The sequence below is a fragment of the Bos indicus x Bos taurus genome, chromosome 11 (genome assembly GCF_003369695.1).
Source record: "Bos indicus x Bos taurus breed Angus x Brahman F1 hybrid chromosome 11, Bos_hybrid_MaternalHap_v2.0, whole genome shotgun sequence".
NCBI lineage: Eukaryota > Metazoa > Chordata > Mammalia > Artiodactyla > Bovidae > Bos > Bos indicus x Bos taurus.
Window position 1 is genome coordinate 24,589,634 of NC_040086.1, and position 25,809 is coordinate 24,615,442.

General features: G+C 36.0%; 1 protein-coding gene across 9 annotated transcripts in view; it reads left to right on the forward strand.

Moving 5' to 3' along the window:
• The window catches only part of EML4 (EMAP like 4), a 154,730-nt gene that overhangs the window by 63,466 nt on the left and 65,455 nt on the right, over positions 1-25,809 (forward strand). For 2 of the 9 annotated variants that reach the window (XM_027555110.1, XM_027555111.1), the window contains exons 2-6: positions 17-199; positions 19,204-19,333; positions 22,198-22,370; positions 24,225-24,353; positions 24,827-24,852. Coding sequence is in view for 7 of the 9 variants with exons in the window: in XM_027555104.1 (XP_027410905.1) it covers positions 17-199; positions 19,204-19,333; positions 24,225-24,353; positions 24,827-24,852; positions 25,021-25,077 (525 nt within the window). In the remaining 2 variants the exon portion in view is untranslated. Of the gene's footprint in view, positions 1-16; positions 200-19,203; positions 19,334-22,197; positions 22,371-24,224; positions 24,354-24,826; positions 24,853-25,020; positions 25,078-25,809 lie in introns of all 9 variants that reach the window. The other 7 variants (XM_027555104.1, XM_027555102.1, XM_027555107.1 and 4 more) reach the window with 4 other exon arrangements.

Consider the following 25,809-nt stretch of genomic DNA (forward strand, 5'->3'; position numbering starts at 1 on the left):
TTTCTTATTTTTATAGATGATAGTATTTCCGCTGCAAGTACTTCTGATGTTCAGGATCGCCTCTCAGCCCTTGAGTTACGAGTTCAACAGCAAGAAGATGAAATCACAGTGCTAAAGGCAGCTTTGGCTGATGTTTTGAGGCGTCTTGCCATCTCTGAAGATCATGTAGCCTCGGTGAAAAAATCAGTCCCAAGTAAAGGTAATTTAAGTGTGTTGTAAAGTAGGGAGAATTTTGCTTTTCACACCATTTTCTTTGAAATAATGTATTAAATGTATTTTATCAATGACATTAAGATTGGGAATATAAAACTATAGTTTCTCTTTGGGGTTACATATGACTAGAGTTTTTTTTCCATTTCCTTTTTCTTTATTCCCAAGAAATTCTGAAAGTATATTTTAAATTGGGAATTTTTGTGTAATGCCACTAATAGTACTTACTGGCTTTTGTATCATAGTGTTTGTGTGAATTTAGTGTCTTTCAATTGCATAACAAATTTACTTAGAGCACAAACAGAATCATCTGTTTCCCGTAGACTTCACATTGTATGCTGAATATAGCAGATAGACACTCATCCTATTAAAATGAACCCTCTTATCATTACAGAAATGATTTACACCATTATAGTTGATTTGGCTTCATGCTAAGCCTTCTGTGGTCATTAGTCAGCAAAGTCTTGAAGAATTTAATTTAAACTCTGAAATTTATTGCCAACCCCAGTTCAATGGAAACTTCAACTTCCAGACTTTGGGAATTTTCAGAGGTTGAAATAAACAGTTATCAGGACCTTGTTGCTCTGAGTTTGGAGCAGATGTCGTGTGCCCTTTCTCTTCTTCCAGCCACCCAGAAGGAATTTTAAATTATTTCACATAATCGAACAATCAAACACATCATTTCATATGTCTCACTGACTTCTTGGTAGAGTAGATGGACATGTTGCAAGAAGGGGGAGCCCTTCCAGGGCCCGAAAGTGGGCTCTTTTCTAACATTGAGAAATGAATTGTCTGAGGAGAGCCACATGCTGACAAAGCAAGAGATTTTATTGGGAAAGGGCACTCTAGCCGAGAACAGTAGTGTAAGGGAACCCAGAAGAACTGCTCTACCACATGGCTCACAGTCTTGGGTTTTATGGTGATGGGATTAGTTCCGGGTTGTCTTTAGCCAGTCATTTGACTCTGAGTCCTTCCTGGTGGTGCATGCCTTGTTCAGCCAAGATGGATGCCGCAGAGAAGGATTCTGGGAGGTAGTTGGACGTGCGGTGTCACTTTTTAACCTTTCCTGAACTCTCCCCGTTGGTGGTGGCTTATTAGTTCCGTGTTTCTTACCAAGACCACCTGTGGTAAAACAACTCATGCAAATGGTGTGCCTGGCCAGGGTGGGCATTTTCAGTCAGTGTGCTTCCCCTAACAGACATAGGCATAATTATCCCCATTTGGCAACAGAAAAAGAAGATTCATCACCTTATCTCTACTGTAATATGTCAATGCAGATGATTAAACAGAGAGTCTTACATAACTCCTAGATCTTTAGTAAGTGATTAGATAGTTAACTAGAATGTGAGGAGCAGATTTGGAAGGAAGATTATGAATTCAGTTTCTGAATGTTGAATTTGAGGTACACATGGTGTATGCTGCTGCTAAGGTGCTTCAGTCGTGTCCGACTCTGTGCGACCCCATAGACGGCAGCCCACCAGGCTCCCCTGTCCCTGGGATTCTCCAGGCAAGAACACTGGAGTGGGTTGCCATTTCCTTCTCCAATGCATGAAAGTGAAAGTGAAATCGCTCAGTCCTGTCCGACTCTAGCGACCCCATGGACTGCAGCCCACCAGGTTCCTCTGTCCACGGGATTTTCTAGGCAAAAGTACTGGAGTGGGGTGCCATTGCATTCTCCGACACATGGTATATAGATAGATACATATTGATAGTGTTCATGCTAGTCTTGGCTAGCAATAAAAATTTGGGAATGTTCAGCTTATGGATGAACATTTCTATGTTGAAGTCATAGAAAGAGGATGTAAAAAAGAAAGTAGCTCAGGGTATTTTTTTGGGGAGCTCCAGTATTTTCAGCATAGCAAAGAGAGAGTGATTCATGTTGCCAGCTGCTACAAAGAGGTCAAGTAAAGCAAGGATTGAGAGGTGACCATTGGATTTGATATTTCTGAGAATGTTAGAAAACCTCTCCAAAAGAAATTTTAATAGAGTGATAGTATTACAAATCTAATTGCACTGTTTGAGAAACAAGAATTGAAGAGAATTGTGGAATCAAGAGCTGCAGCTATAGCCAGCTACTCTTTTCAAAAAAATTTGCCTGAGAAGGGAAGATGGTACTTACTAGAAGGATGCTAAATCAAAGGCCAGTTTTAATTTTAATTTTTTAAGATGTTATAGACTTGAGCAGAAAAATATGTTGAGACCAGAAAGGCAGCAGAGAGGAAGATGATATTGGTGGGGGAGGGGTAGTGGTAATTGTGGCAGGTTTCCTGGGAGTTTGAGAAGGGATGTTAAAGGCAGATGAAGAGCTGTTAGTGTTAGATGGAGTAGAGACTACTGCTGAGATAAACTGGGAAGAGATAAAATTCAGTGGAGATTGATGTATGTTCACAGTTGTCAGTGCTGGAAGTTTCATCCCTTATTACTTTCTCCTCAGGAGATAGTTGCTCAGCTCTGGACTGGAACCCACCAGGCTCCTCTGTCCATGGGGTTTTCCAGGCAAGAATATTGGAGTGGGTTGCCATTTCCTTCTCGTGAAGTCCTTTAAGAAACTAAGACAGCTTCTGGGTGATGGACTGAAAAAAGGGAGTAAATGTTAGGAATGGTTAGAGAGTAGAGAATGGAAGGCTACAGAAAGAAGTGCTCAGGGACCCTGGTGTGAAACTTCAGGGGAGAGGCATTCATTCTGCCTGGTTTTCTGATTTACATTCTTACACGTCCCACCCTCCAGCACTCCGGGGCTTGGTGTTAATAGTAGAGAGTTAGATAGCATGCCATTAATACATTTGTCTTACTAACCACCATTAGATAAATATGTCAGTGGTGTGGGATAAGGGGCCCATGTTTGACAAAAGACTTGATTGAAGCCACTCTGGTTGTTAGAAGTGGGTTTTTTATTTTTTGAGAACCACGTTTGAGGACTGTCAAGATCATGCCAGGGGAAAAAATTTATTTGGTTATAAATTGATTTTTGTAAGAGGATTCTGGAATATTAATTTACAGGAAAGGTAAAACTGTGCATAATGAGAGAAGAACAAGTTTCTCTGCTATACTGGATATGTGTATCCTCAGCTTCTGGCTCTGTATTAAATCCTGTAAGAGAAAGTGACATAGTATTTGGTCATTACCCACAGCATTTTTAAAAACTTATTTTATATAGTTTGTATTAGCCTACAATCTTTAAAAAATTTTATTATGCTAAAACAATAATAGATTTTAATCTTGTTTTGAGGAAAAATTAAAAGTGTTTTCTCCCATTATTGATTTACTAAGGTATTTTAGTAAAGAAAAATTTATAGAGAAATTTAAAGACTGTTCTTTTTTTAATTTGGCGTGTAGATGATACTTTATATGATACATAAGTTATTTAGCATCTACTTATTTCAGTTTCATGAAATACAAATACAATAGCTGTAGTCCCTATCCCCAGGAATATATTTTTGTAAACTGTCTTTTTTTAACTGTCCTTCATTATTTCTTTATATCTAAAGTGAGTTTAGGATCAGCTTTGTTACAGGCTCTTCAGTGGAGATTTATCCAGTTCTGGAACCATCTGCAGTTTCTACATTGGAACTTTTCCTTCCACATAGTACTGATTATTAATTCTTATTAATAACTATTAGTTAGATAATAAGTTCCTTTCCATTAATTCTATGTCTTAAGTTTACTTTGACTGCCATTCTTATAATATGCTGATATGGTTCACTTTTTGAAATGGGGTCCACTAGTGAATATTCTTTAAGTTACTTTGTTACCTTAGACACAGACTTTGAATTGCTGGCTGTAAAATAGAATAATGGGGGAGGATTGATTATATAATAATTTGGGGAAATACTAATTAAGAAATGAGCATAATTAAGAATTTATTACTGTTTCCCATTAGTGAAAAAATTTGCCTGACCATTTGTTTTCTAATATTGATACTAAAACATCAAGAGAAATACATAAAGTTTTGTTAATTTTATTTGCAATTCTGAGCAACTTTATCTTGAAATTTATATGTATTATAGTATAGAAAGTAATTGACAAATGTTAAGTGAATTTTGCTGTTGTCATTTGTATATAACCTTAAAAAGATCAACTATCAGTTTTGACATAAAACAATTAATATATTAATGCTATAAATATTTGGAATAAACACTTAAAGTGTTTTCTAACAAATGCAAAAAAGTTTTAGAAAAAATTTTGAAAAAGCAGTGAAATTATTTTGCAGGGATTTCGTATTTTTTCTTTCAATTTAAAAGTAAATGATTTGAAATTAATGTTATATGTGAATTATACCTCAATTTAAAAAAAATAGTGAAATCATTCCTGATACTATAGTACAGCTTTACACATGAAATTTTTTAGTCCCTTGCAAAATGAGGATTTGTAGTATTCACTTTCACACAAATTACTGCAGGGCAGTAATCATTACCATCTTCTTAAGATATTTAGAACTTCTAGAGGACTTTTCTTTAGAGGTAAGAGTAAACTGCAAGAGATAAGTAGGTAATAAGATTTTATGAAGTTATGATCAGAAGTATAGGTCAACTTCCTTATTATTGAAGACAGCTATTACATGCTTTTGCTAGATGGTGGTGATATGGAAACATGACTTGGCTGCAGGTATGGCTAAAACTAAATGTGTATGCTAATGGTTTAATGACATTGTCTGCCACTTCATAGTAGTATTGCCATTCAGTTAATGCCAGAATCAGAAACACACCTAACTGGTCATTTTAGTCTTTTTAGTCCTGTTCTTTTAGTTTGTCCTCTCCACTATGCCAGCAGTATTAAAAGCTAAACCTCATTTTTTCTTTAACATATTATGTCAGACACTTAACTGAGGTAGAAAGTTTTCCCAATAGTTTTTAAAGTGGCCAGTCATTTAAATTTCTCATATACCTTCTCTTCTGTTGGAGAATTCTTTCCTTTTGACGACATATGTTCATAATATATACACCAGTTGCAACTGAATCCTTGCCAAAAAAAAAAAAAAATTACCTGTACTTTGGAGCAAAAGGGAAGGCCCAGGGAACACTCTGGCAGTTTTAACTGCCAGGAAGACAAATTATGTCACAGCTGGTGCCTGGGAAACCCATTAAGACCTCTTGGGGTGACCAAATGAATGTAATTTGAGAATATAGCCCAGTGGCAATATGTGAAGACAAGCTGTTAGTACACAATGGTATAGAAGCTCATGAGTCAAATTATCTAAAGGTGGGAAACCTTCATTTTAAACCAGGAAACTGCTGGTAAATCAGAAAAATCAAGCATTATGACTGCTGCTTGAGAAATGAGAGAACGCAGAGGCAAAATTGAAATTTAGAGGATGTCAGTTTTCTAAAAAAAGCATTCCTAATTATGCAGAATCTAGGATAGTATACAGGCACAGATCTGTATCATTTGGCTTTTACTGTAAATAACATTTGGGAGAAGACAGAGATGGTTACGAGTTTGCTGATAATGTTGTTAATAAGTAAATTCCTTTAATCAGGTTAGGAGGAGTGAATTTCCTTGGTGGGGCCCTTGAGCTAAAATGATTCAAAATTGTGGTAGGGGATGGGAGAGTATCTTATTTTGACAACACATCAAAGACTTCTAAGCTGCTCTTTGTATGTGAAAATAAATGAGTGGATATTGCCTCAGACAAGGCAGCAATTACCATTTACAGAACTCCATTTCTCCATGAGAGTCAAATACTCTTTGGTCATTTCTACTCAGAACACCCTTTAAAAAATTAATGGCCAAGAGTTAAGACTAAAGTACACCTTCCTGTGAGACAAGAGAAAAGGAGAAAAGTACAGATAAAATTCCAAATGGAAGAGATAAAATTTGTTAAAGTACATGTAGTCCTCAATCTTTTTAAAGAATGAAGCAAAGTTTAATTAACCAGTTGAAAAAGGTGGCAGGGAGCTTGAAAATGTGAAGAGAGTGGAAGAGGTGAGCGTGAACTAAAAGTTTCATCATAGACCGTCTTTACCCTTCTCCTCATCAAAAATTTTCTCATCCTTTAGGGCCTCAAATGAATTCCTGAAAATGATCTGTTTTGGTCTCTTTTTGGAGTTGTTTAAAATTTTATTATGTGGTTCTGTTGGTGTATATATATACTTGTTGCTCCTGCGAGATTATAAACTATTTGGAGGCAGGGACAGTTTCTTACATAACTAGGCTAGGGGTGACTCAATAAATGCTTGTTAAAATAAATGCAGGAAGAAGAAAGCTATAGAGTAGGAAGTTATTTTATAAGTTAGTCTTTGGATGGAGGGATTGGGATAGATGCAAGAATAAGAGGATGTTACAGATGAGGGTAGCAAGATGCATTTCAGATTTGCAACACTTACAACAGTCCCTAGTTATAAGTTTACTGTGTGAGTGTAGCGTTCAGTGAAATTCATTAGTATTTAGGAACTGGTAGGCTAAAACCTCAGACAGATCATCTGCTTAGGTTTGTATCAAGAAATATAAACAATGATGATTAGCATCCTTATGTCACAATAAAGTAAAATAAAGTATAAAATTTATTCATTGTCCTTCAACCCTGGCCTTATGATGGTTAAAACTGAAATTGTAATTAAAACTGAATTAGTACCTTCTTGGTTTACAGGCTTTTAGCCTAATTTCTCTTATTTGAACTGGATTTCTGCTCAGAAATAGGACTACTTTTGTACCTTTGGTTACTAGAGGTCACTGTTGCTTCCAGTCTTCCAGTCTTGCAGGCTAATCTTTGAGAGGCTTGTGGCTCAGACTTTATAATGTCCAGGCCTTGGGGGAAGGGGGTGGTGTGTGTGTGTATATATATATATATATTTTTTTTTTTAAACATACGTGTGTGTGTGTGTAGCTGATGATGCATTTTAGTCATACATTTGTGTAACTGAAATCATTTTTATACTCCTTTCTTCCAGTTAGGTTCCTAATATTCTAAATTTTAAAGAATACATTTTAGACTTCTCAGGCAAAAAACAAGCCTCCACTCACAGTTCTTTTTGTTTTTTGCCTCTGCTTTACATAACTCATTGCTTCTACTATGGGAGATCATTCACTCTTTTATCCAAATACTGAGGATTCCTGGCATTAAGAGTTACTTGGAATTAAACTGTAGGATGGACAGTGACCACAAAAATCTTTTGGTCTCTTCTTGCTACTTAATGTAAGTGTCTGGGGACCTTGATGATTTAGTACTATTCTCTGCTTAGAATTTTCTTTTCCCCTACTCCCGTCTGGTGAATTCCTATCTGTTATCCTGACATAGCTGAAAATGTCACTCTCCATAAAATAGAGTTACTTCTTTCCACTTATTACCTAACCATTACTTCTCCCTGGACTCATATCTTGATTTCATTCTCTAATATAATCTTGAGCAAGTTAATAATGTCTCTAGGCCTCGGTTATTTCATCAACAAAACTTGAATGATAATAGTATATCCTTTTTAGGATTATAGTGAAGATTAAAGGACATAATAATTATAAAACACTTAGGATAACAATATTTAGCAAGTGCTTGATAATTAATATTAATACTCTTCTATACCATTTACTGTATTGTATCTCTTTCCTTCATCTTTTCAATGCACCAATCACTATTTTAGGTGCTGGAGACTGAAGAAATAAAAAAGGCACTGACTTCGCTTCCACGGGGCCTTAGGTAAAGTGAGAAGATAGCTAAGTCAATAATTATGAAAACTATACAATAATTGATATTAAAAAGGTAAATTTAGGGTATTGTTGGGAGCACCTGATGCTGAGGCTGAAACTCCTTTGGCTACCTCATGTGAAGAGTTGACTCACTGGAAAAGACCCTGATGCTGGGAGGGATTGGGGGCAGGAGGAGAAGGGGACGACAGAGGATGAGATGGCTGGATGGCATCACTGACTCGATGGATGTGAGTCTGAGTGAACTCCAGGAGTTGATGATGGACAGGGAGGCCTGGTGTGCTGCGATGCATGGGGTGGCAAAGAGTCGGACACGACTGAGCTGACTGAACTGGGAGCACCTAACTGAAACTGGAGTCGAAGATTCCTTGCAGAAGGTGACATCAGCATTCATCTTCCTTTATGAGCCTAACATCCACCTACTGGTACCAGTTCCCAAATTGTTAATCTATATTCTAGACTTGAGCAGTTAAGAATTACTAGATTGTTCTGCTTCTATGTCCCTCAGAATTCATAAATGTAAAATGTCCCCAAGCTGAAATCATTATCTTTTAAGACCTAAATATTTCTTACAACTTCCTTTTCCTTTCCATTTATGCTGCTGCTGCTGCGTTGCTTCAGTCGTGTCCAACTCTGTGCGACCCCAGAGACGGCAGCCCACCAGGCTCCCCCGTCCCTGGGATTCTCCAGGCAAGAACACTGGAGTGGGTTGCCATTTCCTTCTCCAATGCATGAAAGTGAAAAGTGAAAGTGAAGTCGCTCAGTCGTGTCAGACCCTCAGCGACCCCATGGACTGCAGCCTACCAGGCTCCTCCATCCATGGGATTTTCCAGGCAAGAGTACTGGAGTGGGGTGCCATTGCCTTCTCCATTTACCTGGCTACCTCTTACTTATTCTTTAAGGCTGTTCTGCATTTTTTCTAGGAAGCCCTTCTTGGGCTCTTTGTCTCTAATCATCCTTACAGAATTGTGTGTCTTTTCTCTGTACTTGTATGATACTCTGTTCATTTCATTTTGTTGCTGTACTTACTTTATGTTTTCAGTGCTAGTGTGATTTTCTTGCAAGATTTTAATTCCCTGATGCTCGTGGCTCCCTTATATTCTCTTGTAAACACAAAGCTAGGATAATAATAGTCCTTGAGTAAATATTTAATGGGTAAATGGATAATGAATATATGTTAATGTAGGCAAGCAGAGGTGACTAGTGTATTACAGAGAGAAGGACCATCCAGGAGCAAAGTGCAGAGGAGTAAAAAGTACTTAGTTTGAAAGTTTAAAATAAACAGAAGTATGAGGTGTGAAAGTTGGGAGTGTCAAAAATGAGCTTCAACTGGTGAAGAGAGCCCATAGTGAAAGATTTTCTTATGCCTTGCTAAGGAATTTAGTTTTTATCCTGAGGACACTGGAGAGCCGTTAAAGGATTTTAAATTAAGTAACGACAGGTAGATTTACACTAATCCATTAATTCTAAGATGGCTGTGTTTCTTGCGTTTTAACATCTCTGGAATTGCAGTGTATCTTACTGTTGATTGTGTCTTACAGTTCTTATAAGCAACACTTCTTTCTGGTGCTGTTCATGATAATGGTATATATTACAGTTGATGGCATGTTCAATTCAAAGACACATAGCATGTTTTAGAAAGATTTCTGACACAGTGTACAGGATGTTTTAAGAACAAGGTCATAACAGTGCCAGAAGGGAGAATAGAGATAAACTAATCATAATCCAGAAGAGAAGTTTGAGGCAGTACTGGTGAAGAATGCATTCATTTAGTCGCTTAGATAGTAAGTGTTCTCTAGGATTCAAGCAGAATGCTAAGCATGGTGATACAGATAAGAATCATACAACAAGTAAGAGTTCCAGCTAGAGTTACAGGTTGTTATAAATGGTTTAAGTAAAAATGGATCATAGACCTCAGTGTGAGGACTAAAGCCATTAAAACTTCCATTAAAAAAATACAGAGTAGGAGCAAATCTTAGTGTCCTTGGTTTGGCAAAGATGTCTTTTCGTTTGGCAAAGATATCTTAAATAGGACACAGTGAGTGCAAATAATAGAAAACTCAGTTATTTGAACTTCATTAGAGTTTTTAATGTTTTTAGACTTTGGCTCAGACCATGAACTCCTTATTGCCAAATTCAGACTTAAATTGAAGAAAGTAGGGAAAACCACTAGACCATTCAGGTATAACCTAAATCAAATCCTTTATGATTATACAGTGGAAGTGAGAAATAGATTTAAGGGCCTAGATCTGATAGAGTACCTGATGAAATATGGAATGAGGTTCGTGACATTGTACAGGAGACAGGGATCAAGACCATCCCCATGGAAAAGAAATGCAAAAAAGCAAAATGGCTGTCTGGGGAGGCCTTACACATAGCTGTGAAAAGAAGAGAAGTGAAAAGCAAAGGAGAAAAGGAAAGATATAAACATCTGAATGCAGGGTTCCAAAGAATAGCAAGAAGAGATAAGAAAGCCTTCTTCAGCGATCAATGCAAAGAAATAGAGGAAAACAACAGAATGGGAAAGACTAGGGATCTCTTCAAGAAAATCAGAGATACCAAAGGAACATTTCATGCAAAGATGGGCTCGATAAAGGACAGAAATGGTATGGACCTAACGGAAGCAGAAGATATTAAGAAGAGATGGCAAGAATACACAGAAGAACGGTACAAAAAAGATCTTCACGACCCAGATAATCACGATGGTGTGATCACTGACCTAGAGCCAGACATCCTGGAATGTGAAGTCAAGTGGGCCTTAGAAAGCATCACTATGAACAAAGCTAGTGGAGGTGATAGAATTCCATCCTGGAAGATGATGCTGTGAAAGTGCTGCACTCAATATGCCAGCAAATGTGGAAAACTCAGCAGTGGCCACAGGACTGGAAAAGGTCAGTTTTCATTCCAATCCCAAAGAAAGGCAATGCCAAAGAATGCTCAAACTACCACACAATTGCACTCATGTCACACGCTAGTAAAGTAATGCTCAAAATTCTCCAAGCCAGGCTTCAGCAATATGTGAACCGTGAACTTCCTGATGTTCAAGCTGGTTTTAGAAAAGGCAGAAGAACCAGAGATCAAATTGCCAACATCTGCTGGATCATCGAAAAAGCAAAAGAGTTCCAGAAACACATCTGTTTCTGCTTTATTGACTATGCCAAAGCCTTTGACTGTGTGGATCACAATCAACTGTGGGAAATTCTGAAAGAGATGGGAATACCAGACCACCTGACCTGCCTCTTGAGAAATTTGTATGCAGGTCAGGAAGCAACAGTTAGAACTGGACATGGAACAACAGACTGGTTCCAAATAGGAAAAGGAGTACGTCAAGGCTGTATATTGTCACCGTGTTTATTTAACTTCTATGCAGAGTACATCATGAGAAACGCTGGACTGGAAGAAACACAAGCTGGAATCAAGATTGCCAGGAGAAATCTCAATAACCTCAGATATGCAGATGACACCACCCTTATGGCAGAAAGTGAAGAGGAACTCAAAAGCCTCTTGATGAAAGTGAAAGTGGAGAGTGAAAAAGTTGGCTTAAAGCTCAACATTCAGGAAACGAAGATCATGGCATCTGGTCCCATCACTTCATGGGAAATAGATGGGGAAACAGTGGAAACAGTGTCAGACTTCATTTTTCTGGGCTCCAAAATCACTGCAGATGGTGACTGCAGCCATGAAATTAAAAGATGCTTACTCCTTGAAAGGAAAGTTATGACCAACCTAGATAGCATATTCAAAAGCAGAGACATTACTTTGCCAACAAAGGTTTGTCTAGTCAAGGCTATGGTTTTTCCTGTGGTCATGTATGGATGTGAGAGTTGGACTGTGAAGAAGGCTGAGCACTGAAGAATTGATGCTTTTGAACTGTGGTTTTGTAGAGGACTCTTGAGAGTCCCTTGGACTGCAAGGAGATCCAGCCGGTCCATTCTGAAGGAGATCAGCCCTGGGATTTCTTTGGAAGGACTGATGCTGAAGCTGAAATTCCAGTACTTTGGCCACCTCATGCGAAGAGTTGACTCATTGGAAAAGACTCTGATACTGGGAGGGATTAGGGGCAAGAGGAGAAGGGGACGACAGAGGATGAGATGGTTGGATGGCATCACTGACTCGATGGACGTGAGTCTGAGTGAACTCCAGGAGTTGGTGATGGACAGGGAGGCCTGGCGTGCTGTGATTCATGGGTCGCAAAGAGTTGGACACGACTGAGCGACTGATCTGATCTGATCTGAGAGTTTTTAAGTCTCTTCTTCCAAAGACTGTCTTGAAAATAAATGTATCTACCTTTGAGAAATGAAAGCATGTGTCCACTCAAAGACTTGTACAGTTTTGTTCATTTTAGCTTTATTTGTAATATAGAAAACTGGAAACAATCCAAATGCCAACAAGTAAATGAATAAGTGAATTAAAACCTTGTGATATCCGTATGATGGGATAGTATTGAACTATAGAAAAGACTAATCTGCTGATACACTTACCAACTCAGATGAACCTCAAAATAATAATGCTGAATTTTAAAAGGCAGGCAAAAGAGATATACACTGTATTATTCCATTTATATAAAATTCTAGAAAATGCAGACTATGGTGATAGGAAGTAGATCAGTGGTTGCCTGTGGACAAGAGTGAGGGAGAGAGCAATGAGTCACAGAGGGACAGAAGGACACTTTAGAGAATGATGGCCACATTCATTATCCTGATTGTTATGATTGTTTCACAGGGACATAGGTATGAAAAACTTAGTATTAATAAATTGTACCCTTTATGTGGGCTTCCCTCGTAGCTCAGTTAGTAAAGAATCTGCCTGCAATGCAGGAGATCTGGGTTTGATTCCTGGGTTGGAAAGATGCCCTGTAGAAGGAAATGGCAATCCACTCCAGTATTCTTGCCTAGAAGATCCCATGGACAGAGGAGCCTGACAGGCTACACACTTTATGTATAACTTATTGCATGCCAATTTTCTCTGAACAGAACTGGAGGGAAATTTTTTTTTTTTTTAAGAATGATAGATGCCACAGAGCTCTTAGTCACCTATTCATTGCCATTGAACGTTGGCAGTAAGGATGTGGAGGAATCGAAACTGATGTCTTATTTTCTGGTTTGTATAGTGAATGGCTGTTAATGTCTTTCACCATGAATAAGATGTATCACAGAGTCCTGGTTTTTAATTGTTTTTTGTTTGGTGCACATAAGTTCATGAGGAGGTATTCAATAGCAGTTAGATGTAAAAAATTGTAAAAAGGGTTTGATGGTGTCAAGATAACTGAAGGTCAAAATATAAAATCTGAGCAAGAAAAGAATATCCAGCAAATGAGAGTGAGAAGAAATCAGATCTAAGAAGAAATTCAGGCAAGGGCAGTGTCCTAGAAGCTAAGGACGTGTCATTGCCTAAATACTATTCTTTCCTGAAAGATTAACAGTAGTATTAGATGCTGAAGAAAAGTTAAGCAAGATAACGACTGAAAAATCTTCATTGAATTTAGTGAAAAAGAAGTCACGGGTGATCTTCTCAAGAAAAGTTTCTGTAAAGTGGTTAGATGATAACTAGGTTGTAGAGGCTGAGATGAAGATTGGAAAGTGTAGACTACTGGCTGTTTTCCAAATATTAAACTTGGAATGGAGGTGGGTGGGTGCATGTGTCAGGGTTGGGATAATTAGGGGAAATGCAGAATCAAGAGTTGTTTTGAGTATACAGTCATCCATTAGTATTCTTAGGAGATTCGTTCCAGGACACCTGAGGGGAATGCTCAAAATGCAAAGACACTTAAGTCCCTAATAAAATGGCATAGTACAGTTGGCCCACGGACTTGAGTGCCTGTGGATTTTCATATCTGTGGGAGAGGGAGGATGTCCCAGAACCAGTCTCCCATGGATGCCAAAGGACAGCTGGATGTATTTATGAATTATACATACCAAGTTATATATGTATACTTTGAACAATGCTAATAAAGTTGTTGGTGTTTAGCAAGTGGAATATATACAGTTATTAAATTCTAAATGAGTTACAGAGGACTTAACTACTCTTCGTGCCAATTGTGACCATAATCAGACTAAAACTAAAGAGAGTATCCCATTTATACTAACTGGGAGAATGTGTTTGTTTTTCTTTTGGAGATAATTGCTAGCTTAGTGTGTATGAAATACTAAGTCTTCTTTCTCCTTGAGGTAAAAGAACATGAAGTAGCTTTTCTCTGTTTACATATTTGTATGAGAAGTTCTAAAATAATTGAAAACAAAATTCAGGGGGCTTCCCTGGCGGTCCAGTGGTTAAGACTTATGACACAGGGGATATGGGTTCAATCTCTGGTTGGGGAGATAAAAATCTCACATGCCTTGGGGTCAAAAAAAAAAAAAACCCAAAAAACATAAAACAGAAGCAATATTTAACAAATTCAATAGACTTAAAGACAAAATTTAAAAATAAGTGTTGATTAGTGGCCTGTCTCACTGCTGCACTCCAGTTTTTCAGAAAGAGAACATTAATGTATAATTCCTTCCTGAAAGGTTTAATATCACGTGTATATTGGCAGGATTCTGATAAAGATATTAAAAATATAATAAAATGATTTGTACTTCTGTCTGTGGTGTAGCTCCAAAACTTCTCCAGTGTTTTAAATTTTGTTCTTGTTTACTCATGCTTATACAATCAACCAGATTCAATGAGAGTTCAGGTTAGGCTAAAGATTTGTCATTTTCAACGTAGAGTACTTGATAATTTTCAGTCATATAGTATGTTTTTTGAGACCTACCATCTTATTCATATCAGCATCTTCATTTTTCTATTTTTCATTTATTTTACATAATTAAGATAATAACTAGATAATTACAAAGATATTTCAACTTTTAAAATTGTTATTACTCTGTATACTTTATAACTGACTTAGTACTTGGGTACCTTTATAGTGAATAATAAAAAGGAAGCCATTATATTAACATATATACCTCAAAGTGGCCAATACATCATAATATATCTTGTCTTTTTGAAGTAAGTATCTAGGATGTGACAAGAGAGCCTTCTGATACTGATGAAAACTGTAAGGTATAACACTGCCATCTAATCATGTGGAGATGAATGGTAGTTTGACAAGATACCTTGAAGTATTTGAAGAATTGAATAGTAAACTGGAGGACTTCGAAACATTGATGATATGTTGATTTTTTTTTTTTAACATTTTTTTATTGTAAAATACATAGCATAAAATTTACTACTTTAACCATTTTTAGGTATACAGTTCAGTGGCATTAACTACATTCACATTGGTTGTATAACCATCATCACCATCCATCTCTGCTGCTACTAAGTCGCTTCAGTCGTGTCCAACTCTGTACGACCCCATAGATCTCTAGAACTCTCTTATCTTCCCAAACTGAAGCTGTGCATCCATCTACTCCTTTCCTTGTCCCCCACCCCCATTTTTTTTTTTAAGAAACTACCATTTTATTTTCTGTTTGTATGAATTTAACTCCTCCAGGTATCTAGTATAATTGAAATATGACAGTTGCCCGTTTCTTCTTATCTGGTCTATTTCACTTTGAATAATGTCTTCAAGGTTCATCCGTGTTATAACATGTTTTACAATTTCATTTCTTTATTAGGCTAACTAATATCCCATTGTGTGTGTGTGTGTGTGTGTGTGTGTGTGTGTGTGTGTGTGTGTGTGTATATTTGTCATTTGTCATTCATTTGTCAATGGATATTTGGGTCAGTTCAGTTCAGTCACTCAGTCCTGTCTGACTCTTGGTGAACCCATGGCCTCCCTGTCCATCACCAACTCCCATAGTTTACTCAAACTCATGCCCATTGAGTCGGTGATGCCATCCAACCCTCTCATCCTCTGTCATCCCTTTCTCCTCCTGCCTTCAATCTTTCCCAGCATCAGGGTCTTTTCAAATGAGTCAGTTCTGCGCCTCAGGTGGCCAGAGTGTTGGAGTTTCAGCTTCAGCATCAGTCCTTCCAATGAACACCCAGGACTGATTTCCTTTAGGATGGATTGGTTGGATCATGCAGTCCAAGGAACTCTCAAGAGTCTTCTCCAGCACCACAGTTCAAAAGCATTAATTCTTCGGCACTCACCTTTCTTTATAGTCCAACTCTCACATCCATACATGACTACTGGAAAAACCATAGCCTTGACTAGACGAACCTTTGTTGGCAAAGTAATGTCTCTGCTTTTTAATATGCTGTCTAGGTTGGTCATACTTTTCTTCCAAGGAGCAAGCACCTTTTAATTTCATGGCTGCAGTCACCATCTGCAGTGATTTTGGAGCCCCCAAAAATAAAGTCTGCCACTGTTTCCCCATCTATTTGCCATGAAGTGACGGGACCAGATGCCGTAATCTTAGTTTTCAAGTGTTGAGTTATAAGCCAACTTTTTCACTCTCCTCTTTCACTTTCATTAAGAGTCTCTTTACTTCTTCACTTTCTACCATAAGAGTGGTGTCATCTGCATATCTGAGGTTATTGATATTTCTCCCGGCAATCTTGATTCCAGCTTGTGCTTCTTCCAGCCCAGCGTTTCTCATGATATACTCTGCATATAAGTTAAATAAGCAGGGTGACAATATACAGCCTTGACATACTCCTTTTCCTATTTGGAACCAGTCTGATGTTCCATGTCCAGTTCTAACTGTTGCTTCCTGACCTGCATACAGATTTCTCAAGAGGCAGATCAGGTGGTCTGGTATTCCCATCTCTTTCAGAATTTTCCACAGTTTGTTGTGATCCACACAGTCAAAGGCTTTGCATAGTCAATAAAGCAGAAGTAGATGTTTTTCTGGAATTCTCTTGCTTTTTCCATGATCCAGCAGATGTTGGCAATTTGACCTCTGGTTCCTCTGCCTTTTCTAAATACAGCCTGAATATCAGGAAGTTCACGGTTCACGTACTATTGAAGCCTGGCTTGGAGAACTTTGAGCATTACCTTTTGGCTATGTGGATAATTCCTCTATGAATATGGGTATACAGATATCTGCCTGACTTCCTGCTTTCAATTTTTGGGGCTGTATATACCTGGAATTGGAATTGCCAGATCATTTGATCCTTTCATGTTTAATTTTTTGAGAAACAGCCAGTAATGTTTTGTAGACCGGTGGGGTGGGGGGGTGTGTGCATGGTGTGCTGTCTTACATTTCTACATGTAATATAGAGGAATATGTAATATAGGAGGAATACATTGGGGTTTCAGTTTCTACATGTATGTAGAGAGCACTGTGGGCAATTTGCATCATATATTCTTACTGAAAAATAGTCAAAGATCTTGAATAGATAGTTCTCCAAAGATATACAGAGGGCCAGCAAACCCAGTAAAAGATTCTCAGTATTAGGGAAATGCAAATCAAAACCATGATGAGATAGCACTGAATTCCCAGAGATGGCTATAGCTGAAAAAAAAAACAAACAAGCCTGAAAATAACAAGTGTTGGCAAGGATGTGAAATTGGAACCCTCATACATTGTTGGTAACATGAAGTGGTGCAGCTGCTGGGTTTGGGGGTTCCTCAATAAGTTAAACGTAATGCAGTTACCCGGCAATCCAACTCCTAGCTATCTACCCGAAATAATTAAAAACATGTTCAAATGAAAACGTGTTTACAGATGTTTAAGGCAGCACTATTTACAGTAGCAAAGAGAGAAAACAACCCAGATGTCCATCAGCAGATGAATGGATAAACAAAATATGGCATAGTTGTAAAACTGAATATTATTCAGCCATAAAAAGAATAAAGAATAAAATACTCTTACGTTGCTGCCATGTGGATGAACCTTGAAAACAATTGTTCTAAGTGCAAGAAACCACACACAAAAAGTACATATTGTATGATTCCATGTATATGAAATACTCAGAATAGCCAAAACTATGGAGGCAATGAAAAGTAATGGTTGGCAAGGGCTGGGAGGATGGGTAGGAGGGAATGGGGGGTGAATGAGTACAGGGTTTCTGTTTGGGGTGATAAAAAGTTCTGGACCTGAGTAGTGGTGGTGGTTGCACAACATTGTGAATATACCAAATGCCGCTAAATTGCACATGTTGAAATTGTTCAAATGTACTTTTTATGAGTGTTTTACTACAGTAAAAAAAAAAGGTAACAAGAAGTCACTATTTGGGCAGACCATCACTAGATCTGATGATCAGTGATATTAGCATAGTTTGGGGGTTATTTTACCTTATATGTGAAAATTTTCCTGGGAAGTTTGAAAAATAAATTGTAGTAGGTCTTTTCCTTCCTCTTTTCTGATTCATTCTGTCTGAGGTAGAGAATAGGAATCTCAAAATTAAGGAAGCACTTTATATGATTGACACAAGTGGCTCCCAACAGCGTATTATTGTCAGAAATTTGGTGCTTTACTATCGTACATGTAACATTCTAGGGTGCCAAATATTGTAGGCTCTATACATAAAAGTTTTTGTTTTCTGTGCTTTTATGAAGGAAAAGAAATGAGATTGACCAAATAGAAAAGATTTTCCTGTGTTCATGTGAGAAAACTGAGTCCAAAAATTCAAAATTATTCTCTACTTCCAAATTTTTAAATAAATTTGACCCTTAATAGATGTGTCTCTTATCTTGTGACTGTGTCTTCCTTACCATGCCAGCATATTCATCACACATGTATTCCAGTCCTCCTCCTGTTTGAATGAAGGTAACAGAGGTTATTTCATATATTTATGCTTTATTTATAGGGAACAATATTCTAAGATTCAAGATTTATGATATCTAGGATTTCTAATGAATTAAATTTTGACAGAACCTGAGCTCTTTCTGAAAATTGCTGATATGTGGGGACTTGTGGTTTACTTAAGGCACAGCTTTGAATCGTGTCCTTTAAAACTACTATGTGTGGAAAACAAGCCATTTAGTTAGAGAATGACTCTAGCTGCAATTTAGCAAATTAGCATGTCTTTTTTTTATAGGTCTATTTTAATGAGATTAAATCTTCAGACAATAATATTATGTGCTACATAATGGATTTCTCTGAGACCTTCAGATCTTATTCATTTCCTTTTGAACTATAGACAATACTGGAGATGTATCTAATTAAAGTTGGGTGTACAAGCTAGCAAAGTTCATTATTCTGTGGCGGAAATAACTATTTCATTGTGTTTTTATATAATTTTTCCAAATAATTTATATATCACATAGAGTTGTCTCAGTTTACAGATATTTGTCTTTTTGCACTCATTCCTTTCTTATTTGTATACTTGATGCTTACTGAAAAAGAATAATTTTGTATGTTGCCTATGGCAGGGTGGGCAGTCTGCTTACTATATCTAAACACTAATGGACTGACTTTTAAAGCTCTAATCTTTGAGGAATATTTTGAAATTTGATTTTAAAACTTTTTTCTTAACTGTATCTAGGCCAGCCAGGCCTTCGAGAAGCTATTTCTATGTCCTGTATAACCAACGGGAGTGGTACAAACAGAAAACCAAGTCACACCAGCTCTGTCTCAATCGCAAGAAAAGAAACTCTTTCATCTGCTGCTAAAAGGTATGCATTTGTAAAAAGCTAACATTGCAAAACTATCTGAATGTGATAACTCAGTCTCCTTTTGAAAAGAATATGAAATAAGAGCTGTATGAAATTCAAGTAAGCATGTCTTTTGAATTCTTTGTCTGAATGCAATGATATCCTGCTTGTACTCGCTGAGTTTACATTCATCATACCTATCGAGTTGTGTGGGAAGTTTTTGGTTTTTACTAAAGAAAGCAAGCAGTTTCATTTCCTGGTTTGGTTTTGTTTCTTTTTAATAAGCATCTGTTGATGAGATAAGCATGACTATATTTAATTATATAAGTGAATTTTGCATAGCAAGTGATACATTTGATACAGCATTTTTAAAGGAGAAAAACTCTTTGGTATGTATGTACATTGGTGGGAGATTAGATGCTATAACTTTTATTCTCAATCATAACTATAAAATTGAGGTTTAATTTAAAAATGTATGTGTGTGTGTATTAGGGGGTGGTGGATAGGAAGGCAGTGGAAATATTGCAATATAAAAATTTCAGTGGATATTATAGGTTTACATTCTCTATGTTCTTTTCATGAATTAATTAATTCAGTCTATTCTAATAAAATTGCTTACAGGATCTTAAAACTGTTTTCTTCAAAGAACGATTGAAGAAAAACTTTTAAGTAATAGAATAATATTTAAAATATGCTGATGGAAAAAGGTTGCCTCAATAAGCTAATGCTGAGTTTTTTGTCAGTGTGTTTTCACAGATGTTAACCAGACATTTGACTACAGGAATGGTGAAGAAATGACAGAATCTTTAGGCCTTTTAAAAATCCTGTTCTGTAATTGAGTCATTAAGTCGTCGTTACAGCATCTAGACTTTATCCTCCAAAGCATGCCAAAATTTATTACCTGTGTTCCAGTTTCAGGAGAAAAGGACAAACAACGAAAAAATAAGCATGTGGTGGAAATTTTTAATACAATTTTTAATAATAAACTTCCTTGTTGTATCCAGTGATAGTTTGTATTCAGCCCGTTTTCTTACATAGCTATAGTTATGTGCAGTGGTCAGTATTATGTACAGTAGTGACTTAGTTTAAACCAGATGAGTTTGTTAATTTATGATGCAGGGGCTTTGTGTTTTGTTTTGAAATAGCCCAGAAGGAAAATCTACTGCGTCCATATAAGACTACTGGCCCAATGCTGTGAATTCAGAATAATTTGAAGACCAGTAAGAAAGAAGTAGTTTCTAATTCAGTTTTAAATTTCAAAGTTAGTCTGATATTTTTGAGGTAGAATTAAATTTCTCAGCACATACTGTAAAAATTGAGTATGAACAAGACAATCAAAAGCCAGTCTGAAGTCAGAAGGTATCAGAATGAACTAGATTAAGAAATGTTACTGTCAAAATTATATTTGAACATTATTCATTATTATCATGTGATTACATTGTACTATTTACATTTGTTTAGCATGTTCTTAAACATGCTTTCTTTGTAGATTATGCACCTTATAGTAAATTTTAAAATGTCCTTTGGTTAAAATAGTTGCAATTTTATACCTTTTCAACTCTGGAATCATTGTTTCCATCTGTTTTGTAATATTGTCAAAAGTGTTTGTGCAGTATAAGGATGCTTATCCAAGTGTGATCAGGGATAGCGATGCTTCATTAACCAAGAGTCAGTGTGGAATCATGTGAATTTATAAATAAATATCTGAAATATTTTATTTTAGCTTAAATATGTTCACATGGGCTTCTCTGGTGGCTCAGATGGTAAAGAATTTGTGTGCAATGCAGGAGACCCAGGTTCGATCCCTGAGTTGGGAAGATCCCCTAGAGAAGAGAATGGCTACCCAGGGCTCCAGTATTCTTCCCTGGAGAATTTAATGGACAGAGGAGCCTGGTGGACTACAGTCCATGTGGTCACAAAGAGTCGGACGCAACTGAGCGACTTTCACTATGGTCATTTGTCAATTTTTTAATGAAAGACTGAGTCTCCCCCTTTTTCCTCTCTTAAATATGCATATCTCATTAGACTACTTACTGTCTTGCGTAAAATACACCCATAAATTGTTTTTTATAATTTTTAGTTTCACTTTTTAAGATAGAATAAGAAACTTAAAATTCTTGCAAAATGGTATTACATAGAAACTATCTTTTTTCTGTGATTTTTTCTTAATCTCTTGTAATTGTTTCACCTACACAAAATTTAGCAGCAGTTCTTTTAGTAACTCATTTTTATTTGGTCTTTGCAAAGCATTTAGCTTAGTTTACATAGAAATTATTCTCTTTTCTATGTACATTTTGTCAGTTTTCTTTGTATTTTATTAACTTAATCATTAAAATAACAAATACAACTGGCATTAAGAAGTTCAGGGGGAAAAAAAAAAAGAAGTTCAGGGGAAAAAACACAGTTGACTCTTGGTAAGTGTAAAACTCAACTGGTGAGAGCAGAAGTGTACAAAAGAAATAGGAATTAGAGCATAACCTACAGAATGTGAGCATTTAGTGTTCCTTGGGTGTCAGTGTGCTTAACCAGAGGTAATGGATAGTGTCACTAATGCTCTGATTTGGGTAAACTGAAGTCAGTTAAGAGAGCTTTTACTGTCCCCCCAAATTTGCTAGGATGGCATAAGGCATTAGAGGCCAGTTTGGTCCAAAGGGGCAATCTTCATAGGATATGTTGTCTTAGAATTATAACAGATTCTTTACTGAAGATTTTAAGAGCTTCCAGAATTCTTAAAGAAATATTTTCATTATTGAATGAAAGCAGTGTAAATTGTATTAGCTGTATGATTTAGGATTTTGAATTATATAATAGTAGTAACTTTTTCCATCATTTGATATCTTTTTTGTTTAAATATGTGTTGTTCCATGTTATACTTTATTTTACAGTGGTACAGAAAAAAGAAAGAAAAACCACAAGGACAGAGAGAGAAAAAAGAGGACTCTCACTCTAATGATCAAAGTCCACAAATTCGAGCATCACCTTCTCCCCAGCCCTCTTCACAGCCTCTCCAAATACACAGGCAAACTCAAGAAAGCAAGAATTCTACTCCCACCAAAAGGTTTTAACTGACCCCAAGTACAGAGTTAGGGAATGGTTGTAATGATCCCTAAATTCTGTGACTTGAGAAAAAGTTGGCTATCCATGGATTATAAGAGAAAAACTTATTGACTTTTTCCCCTTCACTTCTTTATGGCAGTAATCTGTATTTTAACACATTGGGGAATGATATTTTAAAATTATCATTCAAAATCTATAAGTTAAAACTTGAGGAAAAAGCTAAGTTATAAAGATGAAAGGAAGGCAAAGGTAACCTACTCTAAAACCAAAACATTTTAAAATTACAGAATATTAAAAAAATATATGTAACTGCATAAATTTATAGCCATGGATAAAAAATTGCATGTGTTCTTATGCTCACCATATTTTGGCATCATTACAACCTTCAGCTTGTCAGGGTCCTTCACAACATACGGCTCTTGACTGTGACTGCATCTCAGTTTCAGTTTTGGGTTTTGGGAGGATAAGTTCTTGCTTGAGTAGAGAATTGAATTCATTTCTCCTAATCTTTTCTATGCTAAAGGCTTGCTTGAGGGCTTCTCTCTGTGTCTTAATAATTAATATTTTAAAGTTATGAGAAGGGGAGAAGGGAGAAACCTTCTAACAATGTGTGTGAGCCTAAATTGGGGGTCCAAACTTGCATGCTGGGAGTTCAGCACTACAGCTACCTTGTAATCAAATATTTAGACCAACTTAATGAAATTTGCCTGCTTTAGGGATGTTGATTCAAGCTTTATAATTAGGTATAGATATATTTTATCATCATACTTCCACTTGGAAATCTTAGGAAAATATTAAACCATTCCCAGAACTGGCTAGGATTTTAATAAAAACAAATGACATCCATTCCTAAAAGATTTTTTAATATATTTTTATTTGATTAGCTTACTATTTTGCCTCAAATCTCTAATGGAAAATTTGGGAAAACACAACACCCTTCACTTGATTGATGCATGTTTAACATTTTTAAAATGCTTTGTGTGTCTCACGCAGATTCTTATCCTATCTTAATGGTTTGTAATTCTTCTGCCTGATCTAATGTGGAGTTTTTCTTGGATATAGCTTATTAATGTTTTGCAGCCTTGGATTGTATGTGATTAAAGGTGGCTTTTTTGTAATCAGTCTCTTTAAGGTTCTGATTTGACTTGGCATCTTTGTCCCAGATCTCTTTTTTCAGCTTCTTAAGGTCTCCTGGAAATGTGCTTGCCATTCTAAATTTCTCTTTGAATGTACTATTACAAGATGCATTGAAGACTGGATGAGTTGTAGGGCAGTTAACAGTGCAGCAAAAGATTCATTTATAAATCAAAATATTTCAGTTATAAATATATGGGATTAGTTTTGATAATATCAAAACATTCCTGTATTAAAATGTGTTTATTTCTGATCATGGGTAAAGTTGAGAGATACAAAGAAGAGTTTTGCTTTTAGTCCCACAATTATTTAGAAATTGTCATTTGTACCATATATAATTTAATTACACGAGTACATAAAAAATGAAAATAGCCTTGTCATGATTTTGAATAAGTTTTTTCACAAGTTCACACAATTTCGTAAATTATGAGAGAGAGTAATTATTCAGATTTAAGCACATGAGTGTTCTAAAAATCGAGTACTATTTATTCTAGCCAGTCTTTTGAAAAATAGTGATAATTAAAAAACAGACTAGATAATTGCCTTGTTTAACTCCTTCACTCATCCAAGCACCGAACCTTTCAACTAATCACTCTTTGTCTTTTCTGGATTAGCTTTAAGAAAATGTTAATTGCTGCTTATATGTTCTATTCAAATTGTCAATTATATTTCATTGCTATGCATAGAATTTTTCTCTAATAAATTAATATGTTTCTTGCAGCATAAAACGACCATCAACAGCTGAAAAATCACATAATTCATGGGAAAATTCAGACGATAGCCGTAATAAATTATTGAAGGCAGTTTCAACATCAAAATTAATATCAAAAGTTATAAAAAATACAGACAAGTAAGTATTATACTTCTATCTGAAAATTACTAGTTCTTTTACTATCAGGTTTGCATGTACAGTTATATGCCTTGTTTGAATCGTTTTTAAAAATCTGTATTTATAATTTATATCTTTTTTCTTCTAAGTACATTTTTTCTTTTGTGTTCTTTAAAAAAGGCTATGTCTTCCTGTTAATGCTTCTCAACTCATAATAAATCTCAATAATGTCATAAAATTTGAGTATTTTTCATAAATTCTTTCTGTGTTTTACTATTTAAGTGATCCTAATGGAATATTCCTTGTTTTATGACACAGTGTATATTAGTAGTTGAGACCAGAGAGAAACTTTAAAGAATACTGATGCCTGCATTTCACATCTGCAAATTTATTTGGGTTGTAGCCTAGACATTAAAGCTTTTGCAGTTTTCAGGTGATTATAATGGTGAGCCAAATAAGGTTATGAAATAAATATCTTTGAATTCCTTTTGTAGGCATAAAGATGTCATCATCAACCAAGGTAAATTAAAAATCCTTTTAAAAAAATATTTTTTCTAAATCATAAGTTTCCCTCTTGATAAGAATATTGACTTATTTTCATTCAGTGTATTTTATTTATTAGCTCACAATAATAAAAAGAAGCATATTTTATAGTCATCTAAGAAAATCTCTTAATTTTTATTGTAAGATATGTCATTTTTGTCTCAACCAGCAAAAATGTCAACCCGTGAAAAAAACAGCCAAGGTAAGAATAAGCTACGCAGTTGGTCGCCTTCTTAGTTAATTTCTTTCTGGATCTCTTATTTGGCTTTTCATTATTTATACTACCTCACTTTCCTCTTAATGAAGAAAATACGGTAATTTGAACTAGTGAATCCAAACACTTTTCCACTTCTGTGAGCTCTGAAGAGTCAAAGTCAACAGTAGAAATAAATATATCATCACAAAGCAGTATAAAATACCAAGGGGAGTTTCCCCCCTTTAAAAAAAAGAAAAGTACTTAGAAAAGCCATTTAAAAGATTGATAAATTTTAACTCAGTTTCCTGTCTTGCCAACTTCATTGCAAATAATCACTCATTTCTTGAAGCTAAGACTTAAAATGTAATGAGTCTAGCAAATCCATTTCCTCTTAAATTTTTCTTTTATATTAATTGTAATTTCTGGCTACTTGCTGTTGTTGGCTTGTTCTGACCCAAAAAAGGAGAGCAGACTTTCTGTAAATGTGTATTTAATTGCAAAGTAGGTAAGATTTGTACATCAGTTTTACATTCCCCTTCAATTGCCTGCAAATTTAATTAAAGCATGCTATTCTAAGTAAAAGCATGTCCTTCCTGTGCATGCTTTTTACAGCTAATTTCTGTGTGTCATAGTTATCTTTATTTTTCTACGCTATTATATTAACCATATACCATGTGGTTAAAATTTTTGTTAGACATTTAACTTGATTTCTATAGATTTTTACTTTCTTTGATTCTA